Genomic DNA, 25,662 nt, shown 5'->3' on the forward strand with positions numbered 1-25,662 from the left:
TCTACTTTCAAATTTCAATTGATTTTGAATTTGTGATTTTACAGTCGGAATTCTTAATATGAGCCTTTTATGTTCAAATGTATATTTTTTCTGTTAATTTTAATTAAATTTAGTTTCGAATTCAAATCATTTTTTTAATCTAACTAGAATTTAGCTTCTAAATCTTAAAATTTGAATAACCCAATTCCATACATTTGAGTAACTCAAAATTTAATTTGTTGAAAATCCACAGGTTAGGTCGATGCTTTTGACACTGTAAAAATATGGGAAGAGTTCGTGTTGAACAATTTAAGTCGCGATTCAATGTCATGAACTTTCCGCGTTAGACGCTTCAATGCTTATTCTATGCTTCATACTAGATGTATTCAAGTAAAACCAAGACAATACCATCATAAACTCGAACATAAGTCGCATGACATTTTTCATTTCAAAGTTATACATATATGACGACATGTATCACTATTAAAAGAAGTATAATGTATATAAGTTTTCTTAAATGTATTACAACATATAAACTAATATTTATATACACTTACCAAAATAGTATATTTCTTTTCTTCTCACTTTTTATACAGTAGCAGTACAATACATACATTGTATATATCTTATATACATTTTTATCATTTCACCAATTTTTGTTTTATTTTTCTAACAGGTAATATACTTGTTATATATAAGTTTTTGTTATCATTTAAAATCTCATAAAACTTTATATAATTTGGCAGGGTTTAAAAGGTATTTACAAAAACTACTAGCTTTAAATATTTTTGCAAAACTAGAAAAGAAAAGGTTGAAAATGGCAATTAAGTATATTAATTTAGCCAATATGGGCTCCATTTTAGTCCACACTTTCGGCATTTTGACCAAAGGCCCCAAGAGTGTATAAAAAACTCAACTGAATTTCCGTGATATAAAAAAATATTAAAAATGAGATTAAAAAAACAGAATGATTAGGGAAAAAGTATATAAATACATTTATTAAATTTAATGGCGGTGAAGAGAATTTAGAGCCAGTGAAGGTTATGCAAGGGTCCCAATTAAACGCCATTTTAAAAATATTTTATTAAAGTTTGAAAAAAATATTTATAAACGAAATTGGATACTTGTTATTACAAGTTTAGAATTTAAAACCAGGTCATTATTATTCGGCTCGGTTTGTTTTTATGTTAAAAGTTAACCTATAACCGATATATCATTTCTAGTTTTATAAATAGTCAGTTTTGGTTTTAAATGGTTCGATAATTTGGTTATTAAAAAATTATGGTTAGGGTAATTCAGTTAGCCATTTCTTTACTGTGGACTTTAGGTGTTGGTGAATTCAAATTAGGGGATAGCATAAAGCGGGCCGACCCCAAAACCAGGATAAATAACCTGACCGACCCAAAGATCCGAATATATGTTATATGGTGCGGTCTTTCTGTTTAAAAAAATTCTTTGTAATTGGTTTCAGATTCAAACCTAACGGTTGTATGACGAAACCCGAGAAAACCGTTTAATTCTACAAGACCCAATTTTCCCTGTGTGTTTCATTTCATATAATTACCTCTGATAGATTACGACAATTCCACAAATTCACCTCATTTATATCGAAGTTCTCATAACAAATATATAAAAGTTGCTTTTATCAAATTAAGTATGACAACTTCAATATGATTTGGGCTTGCAAAAAAGTTTCTCTGGATTCCAAAGCCCAGCTACATATCAATGTAGAGGTGTAAAAAAACTAGTTAACCCAAAACTGAACCAAACCGGTTCGTTTCTCAAACCGGTCTACCAAATCAAACCAAACCAAACCAAATCGCTGGTTCGTATAACGGTTGGATATTTTCAGTTAAAAACTTGGTAAACTGGTTTAAAACTGACCTGAACCGGTCTGGATCAGTTTGGCTACTTCTATGCTTAAACCTGTTTCTAAACCAAACCGGTTTGAAATATGCAAAAACTAAACTGATTCGGTTTGTTAAAAAAACCTGTTTTGTACACCTTTATATCAATGGGTCCTCCACGAGCTCAAGATGAGATCAAAGGCCCGACTAGAAAAACCGGCATAACACGAGACCGACCTCCTCCTGGTCCGGTTCGGTCCTCGGGTGGGTCTCAATATTCACCTTCCTTGGTTTCGGTCCTTGGCCAGTGCGGTTCCGACCCGCTAATAACCTCATTTATAATTCAAGCTAATTTCAGTCATTAAAAAGATCCCAATTGTGCATACTTTGGCAAATGTTTAAAAAACAAAAAAGTTACTTTCATCAGTTAATAACATTTTAGAAAATATTGTGATCCACGTATCACGAAAGCATATTAAAAAATTTAAAAGAAAAAAAATGAAAGCATTTTCTGCGGCGAACTTAGAACAACTTTTGGTGACTGATGACTATTGTTGTTTCATGAATATCATCAACTACTCCATGACTTTATACCTATAAACATATATTATTCATTTACTTTCTAGTGTTTTACATATTTTTTAAAGCCCCTACAAATAGACTACCCTTTCGCTAGAATAACAGAAAACGTGATGACCTGACCAACATACATATGATCGGAAATCCATAACTGGAAAAACGCTATGACTTAACCTGGATCAAATTGCTACAAGCCTACAAGCAAGACTCAAACTTACCGCCTCCTATAAGTAAAACCATGGGACTAAATGATTACTCATCAAGCAAACGAGTTTTTTACTTTTCTTTTTTGTTTGTTAATAGTTTTTTTATATATAAAACTTCTTTGACATAATTTTGATATATAAAATCTAGTAGCTTATTAAAAATACATAAAAAAAATTAACTTGACACATTTAAAATGTCAAGTTAATAACACCATAAATAACACCATAAAATAACACCATAAATAACACCATAAAATGTATATAAAATTATAAAACTAACTAAATTTAACATATTAAAGTTAAACAAACTACTAAAAAAATTAAAGAAAGCACTAAAAAAATTCTGGTTAAAATAGTAGTTAAAATATCTATCCATATTTTTGTACTAAGACTTTTGCTTTTACTTCAACACCACCTTGATATAATCATATGGGCTCTGTACATGAGTTCAGTAAACCCGGCCCAAAACCTAGATTCTAACTCAAAATATCTATCCATTATTCTTTCTAACATAAGGTAAACTAACAAAACATTGCATGATCCAAGTAAAACAGTTGCTTCAATAACAAAGTGCAGCCCACCATCATTCTGATCAAGATAGTGTATGAGAGGCTGACTCCATCAAATGTCAACGTTTGGTCAAACATGCTTGACAAGTCAACGTTGATAAGGAAAGTAAAAGTTCTTCAAATATCAAATTTGACCCAGAAAAAGTCAACTGTGACCATATATTCGAAATTGTCCCTATGACCACTTATGCCCTAACTTTGTGTAACACCCTAAATTGTGAGATTTAAAATATATATGTTTTTATTCTATAAAATATATATACCTTAAATAGAGATATTATTTAACGAGATATTATAAGTTAACGTTTTAAAAGATGGTTTGAGCATATGGGAAATGCACACCACAAATTTAGATTTTTTGGGAATTTCCGAGTGTGTTATAGATTAAAATTAAATTAAATTACGAGGACCAAACTTGTTATTTGAGCAAAGAAAAGTTAAAGGGTAGCAAAACACAAAAAACGAAGGTCGATCATATTATAACCAGGGGTGGTGTCTTCAAGCAAGGAGAGAGATGAAGAACGAAGGCCAAATTCAAGGGTGATTTTGTTAGTTTCCATTGATCTCTAGAGTTACAGGTATATCTTGGTGTTAGCAAATTCATGGAGTAGGGTTGTTGAGTTTTATGGTTCCAAACCTACGAATTTTGGGTTTGTGATGCTCGATTTTAAGGAGAAATCCATAAGTTGTATGCTAGAATAAATGAATGTAATTTTTGAGTCATGGGTTTAATTGCATGTCATGGATTAAGTGTTAATTTCATGAATTTGTAAGTGGGGTGTGAATGCAAAGATGAACCATGATTATGTTTTGTTAATATAAGTCTATGTGGTGAAGTTTGGTTTAATAAAGTGAGATTATGAATGTGTATTTGGAGAGGATAAACATATAATTGATAATGATATGGTTAGGAAAGTCTAAATTGATATTACAATGTTGAATTATAGTTCATGCCCGCAAGGTGTTCGATGAAATGTCTAAACCACTAAAATAGTGAAATTGTGTATAAGTCGTTTTACTTGTGTGTCATAATTTGTTTTAATAGTTAAACTAGTGGGCATGAGGTTATGATAAACCCAATTAGTGTTAATGAGTAACATGTGCTCTAATTAATTATGAGATTGACTTGTTGTCGAGATAGGCATGGCATAGCTTGGAAGACAACGGGTCAAACGAGTAACAAGGCAAAGACACTCCTACGGGCAAAGGTGAGTGACTCGAATTTGTGTTTGATTAGAATAGTCTTAATAATGAATAGAGATTCTTATAATTATGGTGTTTTACTATAATAACTTGTGCATGGTTTAACCAAACAATGTCTTATCGTCTGGACGTCGATTGAGGGTGTTGAACCCATAAAGAAAAGGTGCAAATTGATAAAGGGTCGTGTGTTACAAGTGCTGAAAATTCAGCATATTCAATAATTTATCCGGTTTTGAAATATTCATAATAAATTGACCGGATGTCCGATTGAGGCGTTTTATATATCAACGGAAAGGTCCTTGAGTCTATTTTACTAATAATTTTTAGTTGAGATGAAATACCTACTGTAAGTGGCTGAAAACATTGAGTTTCCACAGCCACGCAAGGCTGTTTTGGAATATGAGTTTTAAGAAAACTTACAAACTTAATAATGGTGCGTGACTAGGGTAATAATAAGTTGTTAATCAAACGGGGTGTGGTGTGATATACGATTAATATTGATGTGTTATGTTGTTTAATGTTTATGGTGCGAATTAACCTACTAATGGTGTCTTATAGTGTTTTCAATTCGTATCAACAAGGATATCATAGGTGAAACGTCCCATTGTTGGGGTCAGGAGAAGTAAGGGAACATGGACATGTAAAAGGGAGTTTTAAATCGCATTGGGAGTCGTGCTACAGGAGTGAAGCTTGATACGCTTTTAAGTTTTTATGAATCATATTTGTATATTTATATGTATAATATGAGTCCTCACTTAGCTTTGTCTAACTAGTTGTGGTGGTGATACGCAGGTATAGAGAGTCTTTTATACATGGAGGCGGTTATGATATGTGAACTAAGCGGGTCGGCTTGGACTGCATATCTTATTGGAAAATTAATTGGAGACATTTGTCTTAGAGTAACCGAGGGTCAAAGAAGTGCCTTAACTCGACTTAAAAGATAAGTAAATAAATAAACCATTTCCATTCATTTGGTTTAGATGATAATCACATGTTTACGTGTATATGTATGGTGATTATACCATAGAAATATTGAATTGTGAGATGACTAATCATTGAGTGATGTCATGTGATAGTTTTGGATGGTGAAAGGCTTTGGTGATCAAATCAATGGACCGGGTCAACGGGATGGGTACATGGAGTTGGGGCGGTGCATGATTATGCATAGTCGTTTTGTAAAGTCTTTCTTTTACATTGTGATTGTATTGGTGTTTTGGAGTATAAGCTCCGTATTGGTTTATTAAGAGTCGGAGTGTCCACGTATGTTTGGGTCACTTTTGTATTGGTTTCGTTGGGTGTCTAAACAGGTTTATGTATCTTGAGGGTTGTTTATTTTACCAATAGACATGTCGAAATTTTATAAAAAAAAATGGGTCTATTTTCCGCAAGATGTTTAATTATATGTTTTAATTTATTGGGGCGTAATATTTTTGAATATGAAAACGAGACATATTGTAGATGAAGGGAAATAATTTTGTCCGATTTATGATGAAAAATCTACTAGTTTGTATAAACGTATGTGGTTTCGTAAACGTTTTCTTAGTGTGGGAGAACAGAGCGAGCATGCGATATAGGGAACGAGTTGTTCGATTTTACTCAACATCCATAATAAACTACACCCTGTTTTTATCTTAATTACAAAACTATCACTGTCACAAAGCAGATCCAACGGTAAAAAAGTGGTTCACAAACAAATCCCAAACCATGTAAAAGTTTTCCATCCATCATCATCATGCTTTTATTACTGCCAAAAATGTATGTAAATCCATTTTATTACCTCTGCACATGCGTATATTATGTACATATATTACCTCCCTATAAGGCTTCAAAGTGAAAATCCATGTAAAAACAACCTCCATGCTAATCTGCATCACTTCCATAAATCTTAATGTTAATGTTAACAAAACTACATTGCAAACATGTGAACTTAAGGCGACATTACATACCAGTTTACCGGGTCAAATGATGACGTGGAAGCTGATGTGTCAGATTGTTCTCTGTCTTTACATATCATCTTTGGCATTACCCAACGAGGGTAGTTTTTACTGAACGGAACGTTTGCTTCCGGAAGAATCTGTGGAAGAAGATCCTTTTCCAGTTGAGAGACAAGACCATGCTAGAGCAGTACCTCCAAGTGTGATTGCAACACCAATTGAACCCCAAATCCACCTCTTTCTTCTCTTCCTCCTTAGCCTAAGTCGACGCATCGTTTCTAAATCATACACGATTTAAATTAATGATTTTTTTTTTGGAAAATCACCAACATAGACAAGTTGATCCAAGAAATTAACAAAATAGGCATCGACTTTTATACTTTAAAAAAAGCATATCCAAATCAACAAATCAAAGGACAAATGGGCTGAAATTTAACTGGCACAAAAATCAATGGGTCACAGAACAACCAATCTAATAATTACATGTGTAAAGTGCCAGCTAGATCTTAACCAGTGGCTAAAAGAGTCAGCTATATTTTAGCCGGCGGCTAAATATGCTAAACTTTAGCCGCCGGCTAAGAAGCCCTCTCTCTTATGCCAGCTAAGATTCTTAGCTGGCTCTTTTAGCTGACAGTTTAGATCTAGCCAACACTTTACATGTGTAATTACTAGATTGGTTGTTTTGTGTACCCAATGTACTTTTTAATGTAGGGCCGGCTAAATTCCAGCCGACTTTGCTTATTGGCGTTTTCTGATTCGTTGGTTTTCGATGTGTCTATTTTTGAAATGCTAAAGTCGAAGCCTATTCTATTAGTTTCTTGGGCCAAATTGCCTATTTTGGTGATTATCCTGACTTTTTGATAATAAGAGAACTGCAAAAAGTAATAGAAGACTTGACTCTCACCAACATTTTCTTGATTCCTTTGAGACATTTCATGATTAACAGCTTCATAGTAATGCAGTCTATCCAACAACCTATTGATTTCAAAATTCTTTGACTGCAACTGGGCTTCCATCTCAACCTCCAGCTCAGCCCTTGCAGCTCCTCGTCCAACCGAATTCGAGACAAATCTGAGAACATTGACCTGATGACAGAGGTCTTCACCAGGGTCAATGGGTGACTCATCATCCACCATTGTAGGGTCTACAGGAAGAGTTAGCCCAACGAAAGATAATTGTTCCCGGATTCTTCCCCATTGGCTTCTCATGTCGTTTAGACGCGTTTCTGCTTGCTTCCGTTTTTCCATTTCTATCAAAAAACCTGATTTTAGTTCTTGTAGTTCACCCTGGATGTTGGTTGCAGTGTGCTGAACTCCAGTCTCGGTTGCTAGTTCTGTCAAAATAATGTAAATGAAACCATCACTTAGCGTCTGTAATCTTGTTAAACGGGCATGGTTTTTTAATCTTAATTGCATGTTAAGAACTTCAGATAAATTATGAATTGACATTAAGAAAGAGTTGCCATAATCATGAAAATATAGTCGATTTGGGTTGATCAAACGGGTGAAAACTCGCACAAAGTGTATTTCTAATGCATATAACATTAAAACCTAATAATATATTTATTTCAGCAAGACAACAACTCAGATTATCATTGACATTAGTAATAATAAAGGAAACGGGTCAAACGGGCTGATCTAACTTTAGTAATAAAGGAAACCCCACAGGCCAAATGTGTTGATCAAATGGGTCAAAACTTGCTCAAAGTGTACTTAAAATGCATATAACATTAAAATCAAATAAAATCATTTACTTCAAAAACTTAGATTATTATTGAAATAATACACCTTTTGTCGTCATATTCAACATTTAACACCTACTATTCACAAAAATATAGTATATCAAGTAATTCCAGGCCAACCCATTCAAACCTGTTTAAAAAACCAACTATGTTTATACTTTATATATATATATATATATGTATAAAGAAACTAGATTACCTTCCCAAGCATCATAAAACTCAGCAACTACTGGAGTGTTGGTATTTAAAGACCGCTCGACTGCATGATTACTAGTATCCCCATCAGTGTTGCTTCTAGCACTCATTGAATCATGAGGATCAAAAAAATGATCTATCTCACCATCTCGTTCCAACGTATCAGACTTTCTTGAAACATCATGTTTATCTGCTTTATGCAGCAACTTGACATTTGCATCTTCAACATCACCAGAAACAGTATCCGTAACGCCAAACATCTGTCGAGATCCAACATCAAGATTTTCATTACTGTAAAACTTGACATGTTTATCCTTGAGATCACCAGACACAGCATCTGAGATATCAAAAGCCTTGCTAGAATCAATAATTATATCCTCCGCTTCTACACTTTTCTTGATCTTTACGGTATTTTCATCTGTGATATCAGAAACAGCTTGATGAAGAACAGTGTCATCCTGAGAATAAGTCTTTGAGAGGCGCGGACCGCGCCTCTTGTGGTCAACAATGTAAGGTGATGTGGGAAATGATAAGGGGGAGTCTGGAAGTGGAGTCGGTTCGGGAGTAGCGTAAAGTGCAGGCGAAATTTGAGTCCAGTGATGCTTTCTTTCGACAGTCATCGTGGCATTTCTCATAATCGGCTTTCTTTCAGCACCTGAAACTACACTGCTGTTCCTTCTCTCCAGTTTCGGTTCAGGTTTAGATTTCCTTGATGCTCCCAGCTTTGAAGCTTTTGGCTCTATCAAAGTATCCAAAGCTACTGTTATAAATGTAGGCATTGCACCATGAAAAGATCTGTATGATTTCAGATTTTCAATTGATCAAGATCAAAATTTATTTCAAACACAAACAAAATGAAATCTATTAATCATGTTGGGTTGGTGAGTTGAAATGTGCAACCCGAACCCGATCCATATTATTATTCGTCTTAAAGATTTCAATCCTAACCCGCATACACATAAATTCGGGTCGACTTGAGCACGACTTGTTTAACCCATTTATAAAAAAAAATTACAAGATATTTTACAAAAACAAAATGAATATAATTTTGAGTCGGTAAACCAAATGAATAATATGAATATTTTTTCTTTTGAAAAAATCATTAAAAATCTTGAAAATGTGTTGGAAATTGCAAATGTATATCTATAACTATATCTATATACTATATATTATAATACATGAGACAATAGTAAATTAAGACACTTGATTATAAGAGTTTTACAAATAGTAATGCATATAGTACATGTGTATAAAGGGGCAAACTTGTCTTTTAAACACAATTCAACCAACTTACAACTTTGCCTCTCATCTTTAACCATATTATGTTTTTAATTTCAATTTCAATTTCAATTTCAAATCAACTTCTCACCCATGATTTAAACGGCCATAACCTTTTCATACGTTAATGTTTTTGTAAAAAAGTTACACCATAAAAATGAGCATTTTATTCTCTTTAATTTGAGTATGATATTGTTATATTTTTTTCAATTTAGAAAAATTAATATGTTACGTAAGGGTGTTCAACGCTGGTGAAGAGGTAGGTCCCAGCAGAGCCCAGTTGGACCCGCAAGACTCTCCTTGAAGAGGGACGTCTGCGCGAAGACCAACTGGTTCCGCAGGACCCACCATGCTCAGAGATGAAGACCTTACGCGCATACGCCAGCTGTTCCCGCAGGAAAAGCCTCCCAATGGTGAAGTACCCCGCCTGTTCCCGCAGCTGCGGATACAAGCCATCAGCGGAGGCTACCCGCACTAATAGCAAGGCTACACGCACAAGGCACTAACTCTCAATAATTCAGTAATGTCACCTGAAGAAGGAATGAGCAAGCCGGGAATACTCCCGCCCAAATGAGCCAGTCCGTACGCTTCTGGAGGATCTTTTGTACTATACCTGCCAAGGTATGGACAAAATAGACAAGATCTGACCAAAGCAGCGACAGCTCACTGACAACAGTACGACGAGGAGCACGCTCTAGTACTTAATGTCACTATCAGCCGCTGCCTACTCACCAACCCTTGTCGTGGCACGTACATAGCCTGCAGTTGGTGGAAAAGGAATAGTACACGGCCGGCCATGTCACTATCAGCCGCTGCCTACCCACCAACCACCAGCATGGCACGTGCGTAGCCCACAGTTGGTAGAAAAGGAATATTATACAGCTGGATGTACCTGCTTGGAAACCTACCTTCGGCTATAAATACTCCAACACCTTGGAACGGTATGATCATCTTATATCTTATATCATATCTTATACCATCATATATCTGCTCTAGCTATTTCTCTTAATATACACATATTCAGAGCAATCTAGTCTGATTCTCACGCCGGAGGGTGGTCACAAGGAGGTACCCCCCCTTCTCAGTGACGAGCTCACGGTGTCTGTTTTGCAGGTCATCAGAAGAATAACCATCTTTGCCGGACCTAACCCTCGTGGGAAACATCTACTTAACCCCCAGATTATCCGTAATCTGCCGGGGTCACTTAGTGTTTCTTCATTGGCGCCATCCGTGCATAAAAGCTAGAACTAATTTTCAGTTTTTTCAAAACCTCTGGAAAGATGGTTAAGGTTACTCCGGTGCCAAGGCCAGCGAGTGACCAAGAACCCCCGGTAACCACAACCCCAGCTACTGAGGGGAACACCGGCGAGTACACAATTTTTACGAACACTACCCCGGTTACCCAAGCCGGGGCAAGTGCAGTAAACAATCCTTCACTGGGATTCACCGATACCCAGTTGAAAAGACAACAGACGAGGCTCCCCCGACAAACACTTGATCAAGTTAAAGCGTGGGCGGAAGCACGTCAGAAGGAATTCCAAGCTGAGTTGGATGAACGCTTACGTTCACTCCAACAGGCTGACGAGTTCGGAAACACTCAACAGCTCAACATGAGCAATGAGTGCGAGTACTTGGATAATGATTGGGAGGAGTCGGACAGTGACGCAAACCCTCGTCATAGGGCGAAAGGGAAGCGCAAGGAAACGGACTTCCAACCAAGAAGGGATTTTGGAGAAACCTTCAAACCAAAGAACGCGGGGGGAAACCCACGTGACTTCTCCAAAACCTTTAGACCAACTGTTGCAAATGCGGGAACTTCCAAGTTTGCAAGGGACATTGCGGAAGCAATAGCCCCGAAGAGTGCCAAACAGATGTCCAACATCGGCACTTATGATGGTATATCCGACCCAGATGATCACTTGAACAGATTCATAGCGGGGGCAACCGTCAGCAACTGGACGGAACCCACGTGGTGTTATATGTTCCAGATGACGCTGGTTGGAGCGGCCAGGGCGTGGTTTGATCGTTTACCGGTCCACCACATCTATGATTGGGCGGACTTCCAACACAAGTTCAGCCAACACTTCAGCCAACAGAGGAAATATACTGAAGAGCAGTGGACGATCCTCAACTGCGTTAGAGAAGAGGATTAATCTTTACTAGACTTCATCACTCGCTTCAACTCGAAAAAGCTGAGTCTGGGCACCATAAGCGAAGATCTTGTTCGCGCCGCTTTCATCCAGGGCGCCGAATACCCAGAGCTTATCCGCACCTTAACGGGTAAAGATGGCATGTCATCCACATGGGATGCCACCATGACAGCAGCTAAACGCTTCGCGGAAACGGAAAAGCAACTGGGTAGGGATCTTCCCCAGAGTACAAACCTCTACACGCAGAGGACTAGAGAAAACGTCCGGACCACCCGGCAAAACAAAAAGAGGAAGCTAGGTATTAGGCAGTCAAGGGTAAACTTTGACACCTCATCCAGCTCTCGCCCTCTAGTAGGCGGAAGGGATAACACGCACCCATCAAGCCGAAACCCCCGGTGGACGCCACTCACCAAAAGCGTCACCGAGATATTCGCCACCGACAGGCTCCCATGGCCAAAAGCTCCAATGGTCCCATCGACATAACGCGGATCAGAGCAAATCCTGTGACTTCCACGGGACAAAGGGTCACACCACTGAGGAGTGTATATCCTTGAGGGATATTGTTGAAACATTCGTCAAGGATGGAAAACTTACACACCTTGTGGCATCAATCAAGAATGGAGGGAAGAATGATAACCGATACAAAAGCAACAGACGAAAGCCCGTTGACATCAGCATCCACATGGTTCATAGTAACGTCAGAGGAAGAAAAAGACGAACGACAGAACCATGCGCGTGGAAGGAAGCTGAGGTGCGCTTCTCGCGAGTGCCGGGAGGACCCAGCAAAGAAGGCCCTATCGTCATCAAAAGCCAGCTGGGGCACTACATCACTTCCCGCACTCTTGCTGACAACTGCGCCTCGTCAACGGTTATGTACAGACAGTTCTTCGACAAGCTAGACGACGAAGACAAGGAACGCCTGGAAACGGTCTACGCCTCGATGGAAGGGTTCGACGGCAGCACAAACACCCCCTGGGTATCCTATCTTTCCCCGTCATTCTCACAGACGGGAAACACTCCCGCACAGAAGACGTGGACTTTGTCATAATGAGGAAGCCACACCACACATACGACATTCTCTTCGGGAGAGACGGGATGGCAAGATTCAATGCCGTGGTATCTTCAGTCCACGGCATGATGGGATGGCCAACAGCTGAGGGTGTAGCGATGATCACCGGTATTCCCCAGGTATGCATCGCATCTGTCTCATCAAAACCCAAACCAAAGATGGCTAAACCAACCATCACCAAACCAGAAGAATGGGCCTTCAATGGCAAATACCCTGACCAGGCTGTTACCATTGGCCCAACAGTCACGGATCCTACGCGCACCTTACTCAAACGCTTACTACAAAAAAACGCTGACATCTTCGCGTGGACACCAGCTGACATGACTGGTGTACCTCGAAGTAAGGCAGAGCATAAGCTCAAGTGTGACCCGGCTTTTACGCCAGTCATACAAAAGCGCAGAGTAATGGGGGCGGAACAAGCTAACGCGTGTAGAACCCAAGTCAAGGAACTCCTTGACGCGGGCATCGTACGCGTTAGCAGATATCAAACATGGGTTGCAAATCCCGTCATGGTACCGAAGTCTAACAAACAATGGCGCATGTGCATAGATTTCAAAGATTTAAACAAAGCATGCCCCAAAGATTGTTACCCGTTACCCGAAATTGATCTTAAGGTAGATTCGTTAGCACCGTTTCGCCTTAAATGCTTCCTTGATGCATATAAGGGGTACCATCAAATCCACATGGCCGTTGACGATCAGGACAAAACCGCATTTCGGACGCCCGATGGCACATTTTGTTATCAAATGATGCCATTCGGACTTAAGAATGCCGGGTCCACATACCAACGCCTGATGGACAAAGAGTTTCATGCCCAAATTGGGAGGAACTTGGAAGTCTACATGGATGACTTGGTCATCAAAAGCACTGACCCAGAAACGATGTTGAAAGACATCGAAGAAACTTTCAACACGCTCAGAAAGATAAACATGAAGCTCAACCCGAGCAAGTGTTCCTTTGGGATGGAAGAAGGGAAGTTCTTAGGAGTCATTGTTACTAAAGATGGCTTCAGAGCGAACCCTGAAAAGGTCAAAGCCATTATCAAAATGGAATCACCTACTACCATCAAGCAAGCTCAGACACTGAATGGACGCCTAGTCGCACTTAACCGCTTTTTGGCAAACCATGCGGATAGGTCGTTCCCATTCGTGTCAACATTGAGAAACTGTTTAAAGAAAACGCACTTCCGCTGGACACCAGAAGCGGAAGCAGCTTTTCAGGAAATTCGGTCACGCTTGATCGAACTCCCAACGCTCACAGCACCAGAAGTGGGGGAGGAATTAATCCTATACCTTTCCGCCACAGATAGAGCAACCGGGGCCGTCCTGCTAGTAGAGCGAAAAGGCATCCAGATGCCAATCTACTATGTTAGCCGTGTCCTAACAGACGTAGAAACCCGGTACTCTACCCTGGAAAAATTAGTCTTAGCACTTGTACAGGCTTCACGCAGGCTAAGACGATATTTCCAAGGTCACCCAATCACCATTCTCACCAACTTCAAACTCGCAAACGTTCTAGGCAAACCCGAATTGTCAGGACGCCTAGCCAAATGGGCAATAGAATTGGGAGAATACGCGATAAAGTACAAGCTGAGGCCAGCCATAAAAGGCCAGGTCTTGGCCGACTTTATTGCAGAAGTCCTCGCTTCGCGAGAGAAAGAGTGCCAGGAGGAGGCTCAACCATCTCCAGCACAGGACATCGATGATGTCTGGCGACTCTACACTGATGGAGCAGCCAGCAACAAAGGCTCAGGCGCAGGGTTGAAACTAACCAACCCAGCAGGCCAAGAATACACTTACGCTATTCGACTGGATTTTCCAAGTACAAATAACGAAGCGGAGTATGAAGCATTCTTGGCCGGGCTGAGAATTGCGCGTAAGATGGGAGTAAACAACTTGGAAGCCCACGTGGATTCCATGTTAGTAGCCAACCAAATAAACGGGACGTACACGGCCGTAAACGACACAGTGACCCTGTACCTCGCACAAGCAAAAACCCTTATGCGCGACTTTAACGATTGTAAGGTCATACACGTCAAGCGTAACGAAAACAAATCTGCGGATGCGTTAAGCAAGCTTGCATCATTAGCCTTCACCCACTTGGGAAAGGACATCCGCATTGAACTCCTTGGAGCACCATCAGTCCCGCACAAGGAAATCTGTGTCATCCAAACCAGCACAGAAACGTGGATGACACCAATAATAAATTACCTTGCGGCGGGTATACTACCAGAGTCAAAAACACAGGCAAGAAAAATACGCTGTAAAGCATTGAACTATCAACTCATCCATGACATCCTTTACAGACGTAATTTTCTTGGCCCACTCCTAAGATGCGTGGACAACCAAGATACTGGCTACCTCCTAAGGGAAGTGCACGAGGGCATCTGTGGAGTACACGCAGGTCCACGCGCTGTTGTAGCTAAGCTAAACAACGCGAGATACTTTTGGCCGGGGATGCATACGGATGCGCTGGCATACATCAGAAAGTGTAGGTCTTGCCAACTCTACGCACCCAACACGCATCGCCCGAAGAATGAACTTGTTCCAGTCACCTCTTCATGGCCATTTCAGAAGTGGGCCATCGATGTGACAGGCCCATTTCCCACAGCAGCAGGGAATGTTCAGTTTCTAGTGGTCGCCATCGACTACTTCACCAAGTGGATAGAAGCAAAACCCTTAGCCCAAACAACCGCAAAACATATCAAAAAATTTATTTGGGAATTTATTATTTGTCGTTTTGGACTTCTCCAGAATTTGGTGAGCGATAACGGCACCAACTTTGCTGACAAGAAGCTACAAAAGTGGCTGGAAGAACTTCAAATCACCCACACCTTTACCTCAGTGGCGCACCCGCAGGGTAATGGTGAGGTGGAAAGAGCAAATAAGAGCATCGTCGATGGCATAAAGAAAAGACTCTTGGAACACAGATCCGGCTGGGTGGACGAAGTTCCACACGTCCTTTGGGCAAACAGAACGCTGAAAAAGGCCAGTACGGGAGAAACCCCGTTCAGCCTCACTTATGGCACTGAAGCCATGGTCCCGGTCGAAATTGGTTTACCCTCACCAAGGGTCTTGATTCAGCCAGAAGACAATGATGCGGAAAGACGGTTAGACCTTATGCTAACCGAAGAACGCAGAGACTTAGCCGCAGCGCGTGAAGAGAACTACAAGCGACAAATGCAAAATTACTACAACACGCGGGTAAAACTCTGCAACTTCAATGTCGGAGACTACATACTGCGTAACAACGCGGCTTCGAACCAAGAACGCCCAGGAAAGCTGGCCCCGGTCTTGGAAGGGCCATACATTATCAAAGAAGTTTTGGGAAAGGGCGCATACCGGCTCGAAAGGCTCGATGGCACCCCCATCCCAAGAACATGGAATGGAGCTCAATTACGCAAATGCTACATGTAGATCAATTCCAAACTTATAACGAAAAGGCCTAGAGCCACTTCTAATGGAAATGATTCTCCTTATCACATTGTGTTGATAGTCTTACCTTTATACTTATTCAAAACACTGATATGCCGGTATTCACCGCATAAATAAATGGGGAAGTCGTTGCGTGTGGACGGCGGCAAAACCCGCATAAACACAAGAAACGGCAAAAATTTCTAAGGAAAACATGAGGAAAACATTTACGCAAGTCAGTTATAGGTGAAGTTTGGTCATCCCACTAAAGGAAAGTGACGGTCCTACCCGCACAATCATGATAGAGGAAACTGAACATTAACCTATTGACAAGCGCGCGTCGAAAGGTTAACTTATTCAAAGCACTTGGAGAATTGCTAAATTAAACTATAATATGCATGAGCAAGTCATATAACGTTTATAAAGCAAATCAAAATGATTCAAAAAGATTCAAAGATTCAAAAATAAGAGGGACTACACCCCCTTACCTTGGTAACCAAGAAACCGTAAGACAAGTGCGGGTACAGTGTCAAGGCGAAACCCTTCACATACTTAGCACCTGCAGGGAATTGAAGCCAAGAATACCTTGGTAACCACGAAACCGTAAGACAAGTGCGGGTACAGTGTCAAGGCAAAACCCTTTACATACTTAGCACCTGCAGGGAATTGAAGCCAAGAATACCTTGGGAGTCAAGTAACTATAAGACGAGTGCGGGTACAGTGTCAAGGCGAAACCCTTCACATACTTAGCACTCGCAGGGAATTAAAACCAAGAAGGATCTTCTGGGCCATGCTTGTGGAAAGGGAAATAACATCCCCGCATAGCGGGAATGTTGAGAACTAGATTGTTTGAAAGCTCCAAGATGGAATTGGTTGTTTAACATAATTGATCACTATGTCTAAAACTACCAAAACCTCGTGGAGAATCTACACAAGTGAAACTCAACGCTCCTGACTTGCGAGGAGGTTACACACCTACCCGCATCATACCCAAAGATCAAGCAGAAAAGTCGGGAATTTCTGCACGTGACATTAGGGAAACCGCGGGAAGAATCCCCACGGACAACCTTAAAACTAAAAACCCTTTTCAAAACCCCTTGCTTAAGTCCAAAAGTTCACCTCACTTATTAACAATTCATGAGAAGAACATTGGACTGGGTGGACTTGAAGAGGTAGGTCCCAGCAGAGCCCAGTTGGACCGCAAGACTCACATTGAAGAGGGACGTCTGCGCGAAGACCAACTGGTTCCGCAGGACCCACCATGCTCAGAGATGAAGACCTTACGCGCATACGCCAGCTGTTCCCGCAGGAAAAGCCTCCCAATGGTGAAGTACCCCGCCTGTTCCCGCAGCTGCGGATACAAGCCATCAGCGGAGGCTACCCGCACTAATAGCAAGGCTACACGCACAAGGCACTAACTCTCAATAATTCAGTAATGTCACCTGAAGAAGGAATGAGCAAGCCGGGAATACTCCCGCCCAAATGAGCCAGTCCGTACGCTTCTGGAGGATCTTTTGTACTATACCTGCCAAGGTATGGACAAAATAGACAAGATCTGACCAAAGCAGCGACAGCTCACTGACAACAGTACGACGAGGAGCACGCTCTAGTACTTAATGTCACTATCAGCCGCTGCCTACTCACCAACCCTTGTCGTGGCACGTACATAGCCTGCAGTTGGTGGAAAAGGAATAGTACACGGCCGGCCATGTCACTATCAGCCGCTGCCTACCCACCAACCACCAGCATGGCACGTGCGTAGCCCACAGTTGGTAGAAAAGGAATATTATACAGCTGGCTGTACCTGCTTGGAAACCTACCTTCGGCTATAAATACTCCAACACCTTGGAACGGTATGATCATCTTATATCTTATATCATATCTTATACCATCATATATCTGCTCTAGCTATTTCTCTTAATATACACATATTCAGAGCAATCTAGTCTGATTCTCACGCCGGAGGGTGGTCACAAGGAGGTACCCCCCCCTTCTCAGTGACGAGCTCACGGTGTCTGTTTTGCAGGTCATCAGAAGAATAACCATCTTTGCCGGACCTAACCCTCGTGGGAAACATCTACTTAACCCACAGATTATCCGTAATCTGCCGGGGTCACTTAGTGTTTCTTCAGCTGGTTTCGATGGTTTTTAAGTTAAACTTGTGAGCCCAACAGTTAGACCGGTTTTTGTTGTCCAAAACCAAAACTGAACCATTGAAAATTGAAACCGAATCGTTACTAACGGCCTGGTTCCGATTTGGTTTCACAGATTAAGCTTTGATAATAAATTTTGTTTAAAATGATTATTAATTTAACTATACCATTGGTTCTAACTAAGCATAAAAAAATGATACTTGAGAGAGGATCATAACATGAAGAATGATAATTTTAGCCACATAAATGTAAACATTAATGGAAGACCTAGGAGGCGAAATAATAACACGAACAAAGATTACAAAAACTCATACTGGAATTAGGTTAATTTAAAGTTGTAATAGCCAAGTTTACTTGTATTAAAAAAGACGGGTTTGGATCAAATAAAAATGAAATTAAGGTGTTAATTGTGAGAATCAAATAGAGTAGTTATATTATACAACTAGAGTAATTATGTAATTACATCATATAGTAATTACATAATTACTTTACTTGTACATATAATTACTCTACTTGATTCTCACAATTAGCACGTTAATTTCATTTGTACGTTAACTTTCCCCTAAAAAAAATACTTTGTTCAGTTATATTTTAACTATCTAATATATATACCAAAACATATCTAATACTAAATTATAAAAAAATTAAAATGCATTCAACATTTACAGTTTGGTTTGGTTTCATATGGCCGGTTTCTGGTATAAACCGCAGACCAACGGTTTTGAAAATTTTGCAACCGATCAACCGACTGAAAATAAAAAAACCCTTTTGTTATTAACAATCATTATACTTATACAAGGCGATGTGAAATGCAAAACATCTCAAACATAATCATAATCAGATCAATAACATGTTAATGAACAAATAAGTACCGAATACGAAATCTAAAACAATAAGATCACCGAATCAGATCCAGAGATCATCGTAAAGAGATATGTATAGATAGATGAATTGTAACGGTACCTGTAAGGAAGCTAGCGAAACGAGATGATCGAATTAGAGCAAAGGCGGAAACGAGAAACGAAGAAGACGATTAATATTAATAATATTCATTCATCCCATGGTAGTGTTGTGGAGAAAGTTTCCAACAAGACTCCTTCCTTCTTTCCTGTCTCGATCTCCATTGGTTACGACAAACACCTAAATCTTAAAACATTCCTGCCGTTGCTTTTATTAACCACCACAAAATATGTTTAACGTCTTTTTTTTTAACTCTTATATTATTATTCTCAAAATATAAAGCTAAAATGCAAAATACAACAACGAGAAGAAATCTAATCCATTGAACTTATATTTGAATGGTGAAAATTAATTTTAAAATAAAAATTGATGAAAATACATGAAGGTAATAGCCTACTTATGATGACTTTCACTCTCTACATGCAATGTGCATGTCAATTCCTTTATCATTTTAAAACGTCTATAACTTTTTCATATAACATTTTTTATCATAATAACATACATTTTTTTAATTTTTAATATGAATATCATATTGTTATAAAAAATAAAAAGAAAAGTTGACGGGTTTTTCTATACTGTGTTATTTGGTTGTCTATTGTTTTTTTTAATTGAGTTTTCTATGCATTATGTTATAGATATTGGCCATTGTGTTTTTCAATTGATACTCATATTAAAGATAAAAATTAAAACAAAGATTACGTCATTGTGTCATACGTTCGTCATTGTGCCTTTGTACTCAACATTTGTCTTTCTACTCATATTTGTTTTAGTCATTGTGCTCAATATTCACTTAATTTGAGAAAAATAGCATTATGTTCATTGTGTATTACGTTCAAGTCATTGTGTAATATGTAGATTCTATTGTGTTTTACACTTCAGGTCATTATGTTATATGTATTTACCATTGTGTCTTACGTTTCAGGTCATTGTGTTATATATATATTGGTTATTGTGTTTTACGTTTCAGATTATTGTGAAATATGTATTCATCATTGTGTTTTATGTATTAGATAATGTGTTGGTATTTTTCATTATATTTACATATTATTACGCAGCGGTGTTATTAGTATTTAAGGAAAACACAATGATAGACACAATGATGTAAATTATTTTTTATTCTTATGTAACAAAATCATACTCATATTAAAGATAAAAAACGCTTTTTATTATGGTGAATTTTACTTTAAAAAATATATCATATGAAAAAGTTATAGACGTTTAAAAATGATGGGGAAATTAACATGTGACTTGCACGTGGAGGGGAAAAATGTGTACTATAAATTTTATACCCATTTTCCCTTGGTCCATACTTGATACATGTCAATTAATTATGTCTTCTCACACTTCTCATTTTTGTTAGCTTTTGTAAAATAACTCAACCCTCTCAAAATAACCTATCTTGTTTTTTTTATTAAATTACCGTTATTTAATTTTTTTAGAGTTAATTGTAAATATATCACATGTGGCGGAACCCCAAATGCATGGTGCCATTTCGGTAGATATGGGCTTGTGGTAAGCATTATTTTCAATTAGGACCCCACCGTGAATTCATAGTTTGGTTTTCTACAAAAAAGAGCGTTTTACTCTTACAATTTGCAACCCTGTGGTTTTAAATACATACAATATGGACCCTCTATCTGTTAACATATATTCCCTCCAACAGTTTTAACCAACCGAATGCTGACTTTTTAGGGTTGACTATCCTTCACCCGTTGACATTTAATGCAAACTACTTATTACAATCTACTAAACATAAATAATCATAATCTTGACTATCAAAACTGATTATTGATATAAAACTAACTAATTTGACATGAAATCAAAGATTTACATAGTTTGACTCTCCTAAGTCAAAGTTTGACTTTACACAAGGTTAATTGTAGGACCACACACCTTGTCCCTTACGGTATACATACTTTCGTTTATCGAAACCCTATTCATTTTATGTCCCGAGATATGCTAATTATCGCTTAACCAATTGAAACACAAGGTGCATACATACATGTATATACATTCAAATCTATACAATACATACTACACACAGTTTGACTTTCCAAGGTCAACTGTGACTTTACATGTATAAACACAGATAGATAGATAGATAGATAGATAGATAGACTGATACATATATGCACACACATATATATACATAGATAAATACATATAGACACAGATGCATATATGTATCTATATGTATATATCTATGCAGGGTGGAGTTAAAATAAGAAGTAGAGTGCGTCTAAGAAGTGTAAGAAGTAATATGGTGCGTTAGATATGTTGATCTGACGGTGGATATGGAAAGTGTGTTTATTGGGCGGTGTGTTTTATTTTAGTTACGGTGTGTTTATTGTGCGGTGTGTTTTATTAGATCTAATGGTGAAAACACACTTTCTACACTTTTTAGGAAAAATCTACTTCTTATTATAACCTTGCTCTATCTATGCATACACATATATATACACACAAATACATACATCCATATATATACATAGATGCATATATGTATATATCTATGCATACACATATATATACACAGATACATACATACATACATACATACATACACAGATGCATATATAGGATCAGGTGCATGAGAGAATTTTTTTAAAATTGATAACTATGAGAACCATTTTAGACCACGAAAAACCCAAAAATAGAAAAAAAAAATCATAAAATAAAAAAAAACACAAAAATGAAAAAAAATAAAAAAAACCAAAATTCTTATTTTATCATCCCGGTTTCATAAAAAAAACACTCGGTTTAGCTAAATTATATACACATATGTATAATATATACATAGAAAAAAGTTCAAATAAAAAACAATTGTTTTGTGAGAAGTGTGAGAAGGCTTTAAAATAAAGCACACCACCTAAATAGGACACTATACCATGTAATTAGGAAACTATACGGTTTTTAAAAACTACCAATTTCAACCACTAGATCCTAGATCCAAGGGCTTAGATTTATTCTTATGTTTCTCACAAAACTATTGTTTTTTACGTTAACCTTACCCTATATACATATATGTACATATACATATTTTTTATACACATATGTATAATTTAAGATAAATGATATTGTACATATGTGTATATTACGTAACTAAAGATTAAATAAAATTATACATATATGTATAATACGACGTTTTCTTAATGAAACCGGAATGAAATAAAGAATTTTGGTTTTTTACTTTCCTAAATTTTCGTTTTTTTGTTTTATATTTTTTTAGATTTATTTTAGTGGTACAAAATGGTTCTCAAAGTTCTCAATTTGCAAAGGGTCTTGCATACACACACACACATGCCAATGTATACAAATGCATACACATAGATGTCAATATGCATATTACATACATATATACATAATCACATATGAATAAACATTTACGCCCCTACAAACACATGCAAACACATATCTAATAGATAGTTATGCCCAACAATTATTCCAACATACATATATACACAGTTATATATGTGTGTACATATTACAGGCCCAACAGATAAAGACATAAAGACATAAACACGGGCACACATTGTTCCTTAAACACATGTAGACATACATACATGCATACCTTAAGATTAATTTAACATAAGTTATTCGTAGTAGATTAAGTAAACATAAATTAATACATATTACACATTAGTGGTTATACTAATATAACCAAACACCGAGTAAATATAGTGTTTCCAATACTGGATTCTTAGTTCATCAAAACACCTTATTACTACTTATTATAGATTATAAGTACTATTTTAACCAAACAAACCTAAACAACTACTTCAACAAATCTTGTCCGCCTACATTGAAGTTGATGGTGTAGACCCTGTTCGGCCAGGTGTACACCAAAATCACCGTATCAACGCTCAGGTGACTCCATGACAAATTGAGCAACATGGAAGCTACAGGGAACAAGCACGAACTTGATTAGTAATCGAAGTTATCGCAACTACAATTTCACATTTCATAACTCAAAAATGTGACCCAGTTCATACTTGAGAAAAGTCGAGTGTTGGTGAAAATGGTTATTAACCATGCCATTACGGTTAATTGAAGACGAAGAGGTGGCGATGGCGGAGACGATGACGGAGGTTAGGGTTGTAAGTTGCGAATGGGAGGGTCTTTTAATGAGACGGAGGTTGATGTATTGGCTGAAAAGACATTGTTGCCCTTGAAATTAAATAGACGTTACAAGAAATTAAATAGACGTTACAACCGTTAGTTAACGGCCAGGCACAATTGCAAAAAATGTTGACCACAAGACCCATATATGCAAAAATGGCACAACGGGGTTAAAACCTACGTTTGGGGTTCCACCACAAGGGTCATATTTGCAATTAACTATTTTTTTTAAAAAGAAAAACCATATACTTTCGATAATTAAAAAAAGTCTATTTAACACATATATTAATTAAGTGTTACTTCTATATTCTTCATGGGGACATTGAAGGTTAATTAAATTGTTACTTTATGCTCCAACGTTATACATCATATACTATGTGTTGTCGTTGAATCTATCCAATAATATGGTGTCATGCAGTGCTTACAGGAAACTTGCTGAAGCCACCGTTGAAGCTGTCTAAGCCTGTTGTGGTTCAGGCGAACGGTGGCTTCAACGAATTTTTTGATTTTTTTCTTTTCTTTTGTTTTCGAAGATATGAAATAACAATAAAAAATAAAAAAAAATATTTTTTCTAATAAAAGAAAATAGGGAAAAAGTAGAATAGTAACCAAGAAATAATTGGGTCAGGTAATACAAAACAACTTGATAATTATTTCTAGTATATAAATAATTTTTTATTTATTAAACCATATATAACAAATCTGGGTCAAGTAATACAAAATAACTTAATAAATTGGGCCAAGAAATAAGAAATAACATGTATGCTATTTAATTATGCCAGGGAATATATAAGAATAAAGACCATGCACTAAAAATTAGGTCACACTTGTTGCCTTCTTCTTCATCGTGATGGCCTGCTGCAGCTATATGCCTTCTTCCAAATAAGCCACAATTCAAAAGGGAAAGATTCAACGGCTCTTTCACGAATCACAAGACCCAACCTCTCTTTGCCAGCCGCGAGTGGGCTCGTGCCTCCCATCACGCCACCGCGTTGTGGTGTCCACTACTAACGTGGCTCACACCATCCTTCTCGCAACACCCATCGCAGACCACAACAATTAGTCTAAGAGCATTCACAACCTCAAACCTTCACAAACTGTCATATTAGATTCCAAATTTTTATAAAAAAAACCCTCACTTTCATCCATAAAAACAACCTTTATGGACTTTATGCCCACAATGCACAAAGTTTTCAGTCATGGACTTTGTGCCCACAATGCAGAAGTTTGTTGCAAGCTTGTCCGCCTTCGAGCCACATCATCAGGACCTAAAAGTTTGTTCCACATTGTGGATGCTCTAAAGTGGGATTCATAATGAGATCAAATAGATTTTACAATTTACATAAAGCTATAATAGAAGTTGGGAGGTATATGAATTACACAATGCATTATAATGACATGCTAGTCACACAAATACATCATATAAAATAACTTTGAAGCCGATCTACATCTAACATGATCATCAATTTAGTATCAACGAGTGTTAGAATGTTTATTGTATTTTATAAATGGTAGCAATATGTAACTTTGTTCCCTATATAGTGGGCTATCTTGTACCTCTTTATTCAATAGTCATAATAACAAAAACGCTTCGGTATATCTTGGTATCATAGTTGATAGCTGGGACTATCACAACCCACTCCAAAAACCTGTAGAATCCGTAAAGGCCCAAGGAACCATAGTTGGCGCAGGACTATTTTTGTGGATCAAGAAACCGTGGTCACTTAGAAGCCCGTGTAATTCATTGAAGACAACTGGCTAGGGCAACAACATAATCTTGGGCTCGAATGAGGTAGGCAATTGGAGTCACGTCTCCTTTCATCTCAATCTTTAAAAATTGTGTTTTTCAGTGTGTATTCACTATAGGGGTTGTATAGGGGTTGTTGGGCGCATATGCTTATTCAAGTGCAAGCCATAGGTTTCTCTGCCAATCCCATGTTTCATGCACGCACAAAACACACTGAGGTTGATTTTCACTTTGTCAGAGAAAAGGTAGCGCAAGGCAAACTGAATGTTTAGTTTATATCCACAAGTGATCAAATAGTTGACATTTTCACAAAGCTTCTACCATCACAACGATTTCTCCTTCTAACGTCCAAGCTTCAGGTCGTTCCTGCCATTAGCATGCGGGGGACTGTTAAAACGTTTATTGTATTTTATATTTTTAGATGGTAGTAATATGTAGCTTTATTCCCTATATAATGGGCTATCTTGTATCTCTTTATTATTCAATCAATCATAATAACAAAAATCCTTCTATTTATCTA

General features: G+C 37.9%; 1 protein-coding gene across 3 annotated transcripts; it reads right to left on the minus strand.

Annotated features, from left to right (window-relative positions):
- Nucleotides 1–5,942: 5,942 nt before the first annotated feature.
- Nucleotides 5,943–19,420, minus strand: LOC143637132 (uncharacterized). 3 transcript variants are annotated; one of them, XM_077104578.1, is made up of 5 exons: nt 19,280–19,420; nt 8,258–9,048; nt 7,222–7,650; nt 6,338–6,595; nt 5,943–6,248 (listed from the first exon to the last, which is right to left on the minus strand). In XM_077104578.1, the coding sequence occupies exons 2-4, from the start codon at nt 9,030–9,032 to the stop codon at nt 6,426–6,428; spliced, it is 1,374 nt and encodes a 457-aa protein (XP_076960693.1). In that variant the 5' UTR covers nt 9,033–9,048; nt 19,280–19,420; the 3' UTR covers nt 5,943–6,248; nt 6,338–6,425. The 3 variants fall into 3 exon arrangements, with proteins under 3 accessions (XP_076960693.1, XP_076960694.1, XP_076960695.1); XM_077104579.1 differs by having other exon boundaries at nt 6,330–6,595; XM_077104580.1 differs by lacking the exon at nt 19,280–19,420 and having other exon boundaries at nt 8,258–9,074.
- Nucleotides 19,421–25,662: the final 6,242 nt, after the last annotated feature.

The sequence above is a fragment of the Bidens hawaiensis genome, unplaced genomic scaffold (assembly GCF_021521415.1).
Source record: "Bidens hawaiensis isolate Kalapana, Puna unplaced genomic scaffold, B.hawaiensis_p1.1 tig00008125_1, whole genome shotgun sequence".
NCBI lineage: Eukaryota > Viridiplantae > Streptophyta > Magnoliopsida > Asterales > Asteraceae > Bidens > Bidens hawaiensis.

Coding starts and splice junctions, on each gene's coding strand:
- LOC143637132 (XM_077104578.1), bottom strand. CDS start 9,032: ATGCCTACATTTATAACAGTAGCTTTGGATACTTTGATAGAGCCAAAA. Junction 7,651..8,257: donor GTTTTATGATGCTTGGGAAG/GTAATCTAGTTT, acceptor TTATTTTGACAG/AACTAGCAACCGAGACTGGA. Junction 6,596..7,221: donor AAGGAATCAAGAAAATGTTG/GTGAGAGTCAAG, acceptor TGTATGATTTAG/AAACGATGCGTCGACTTAGG.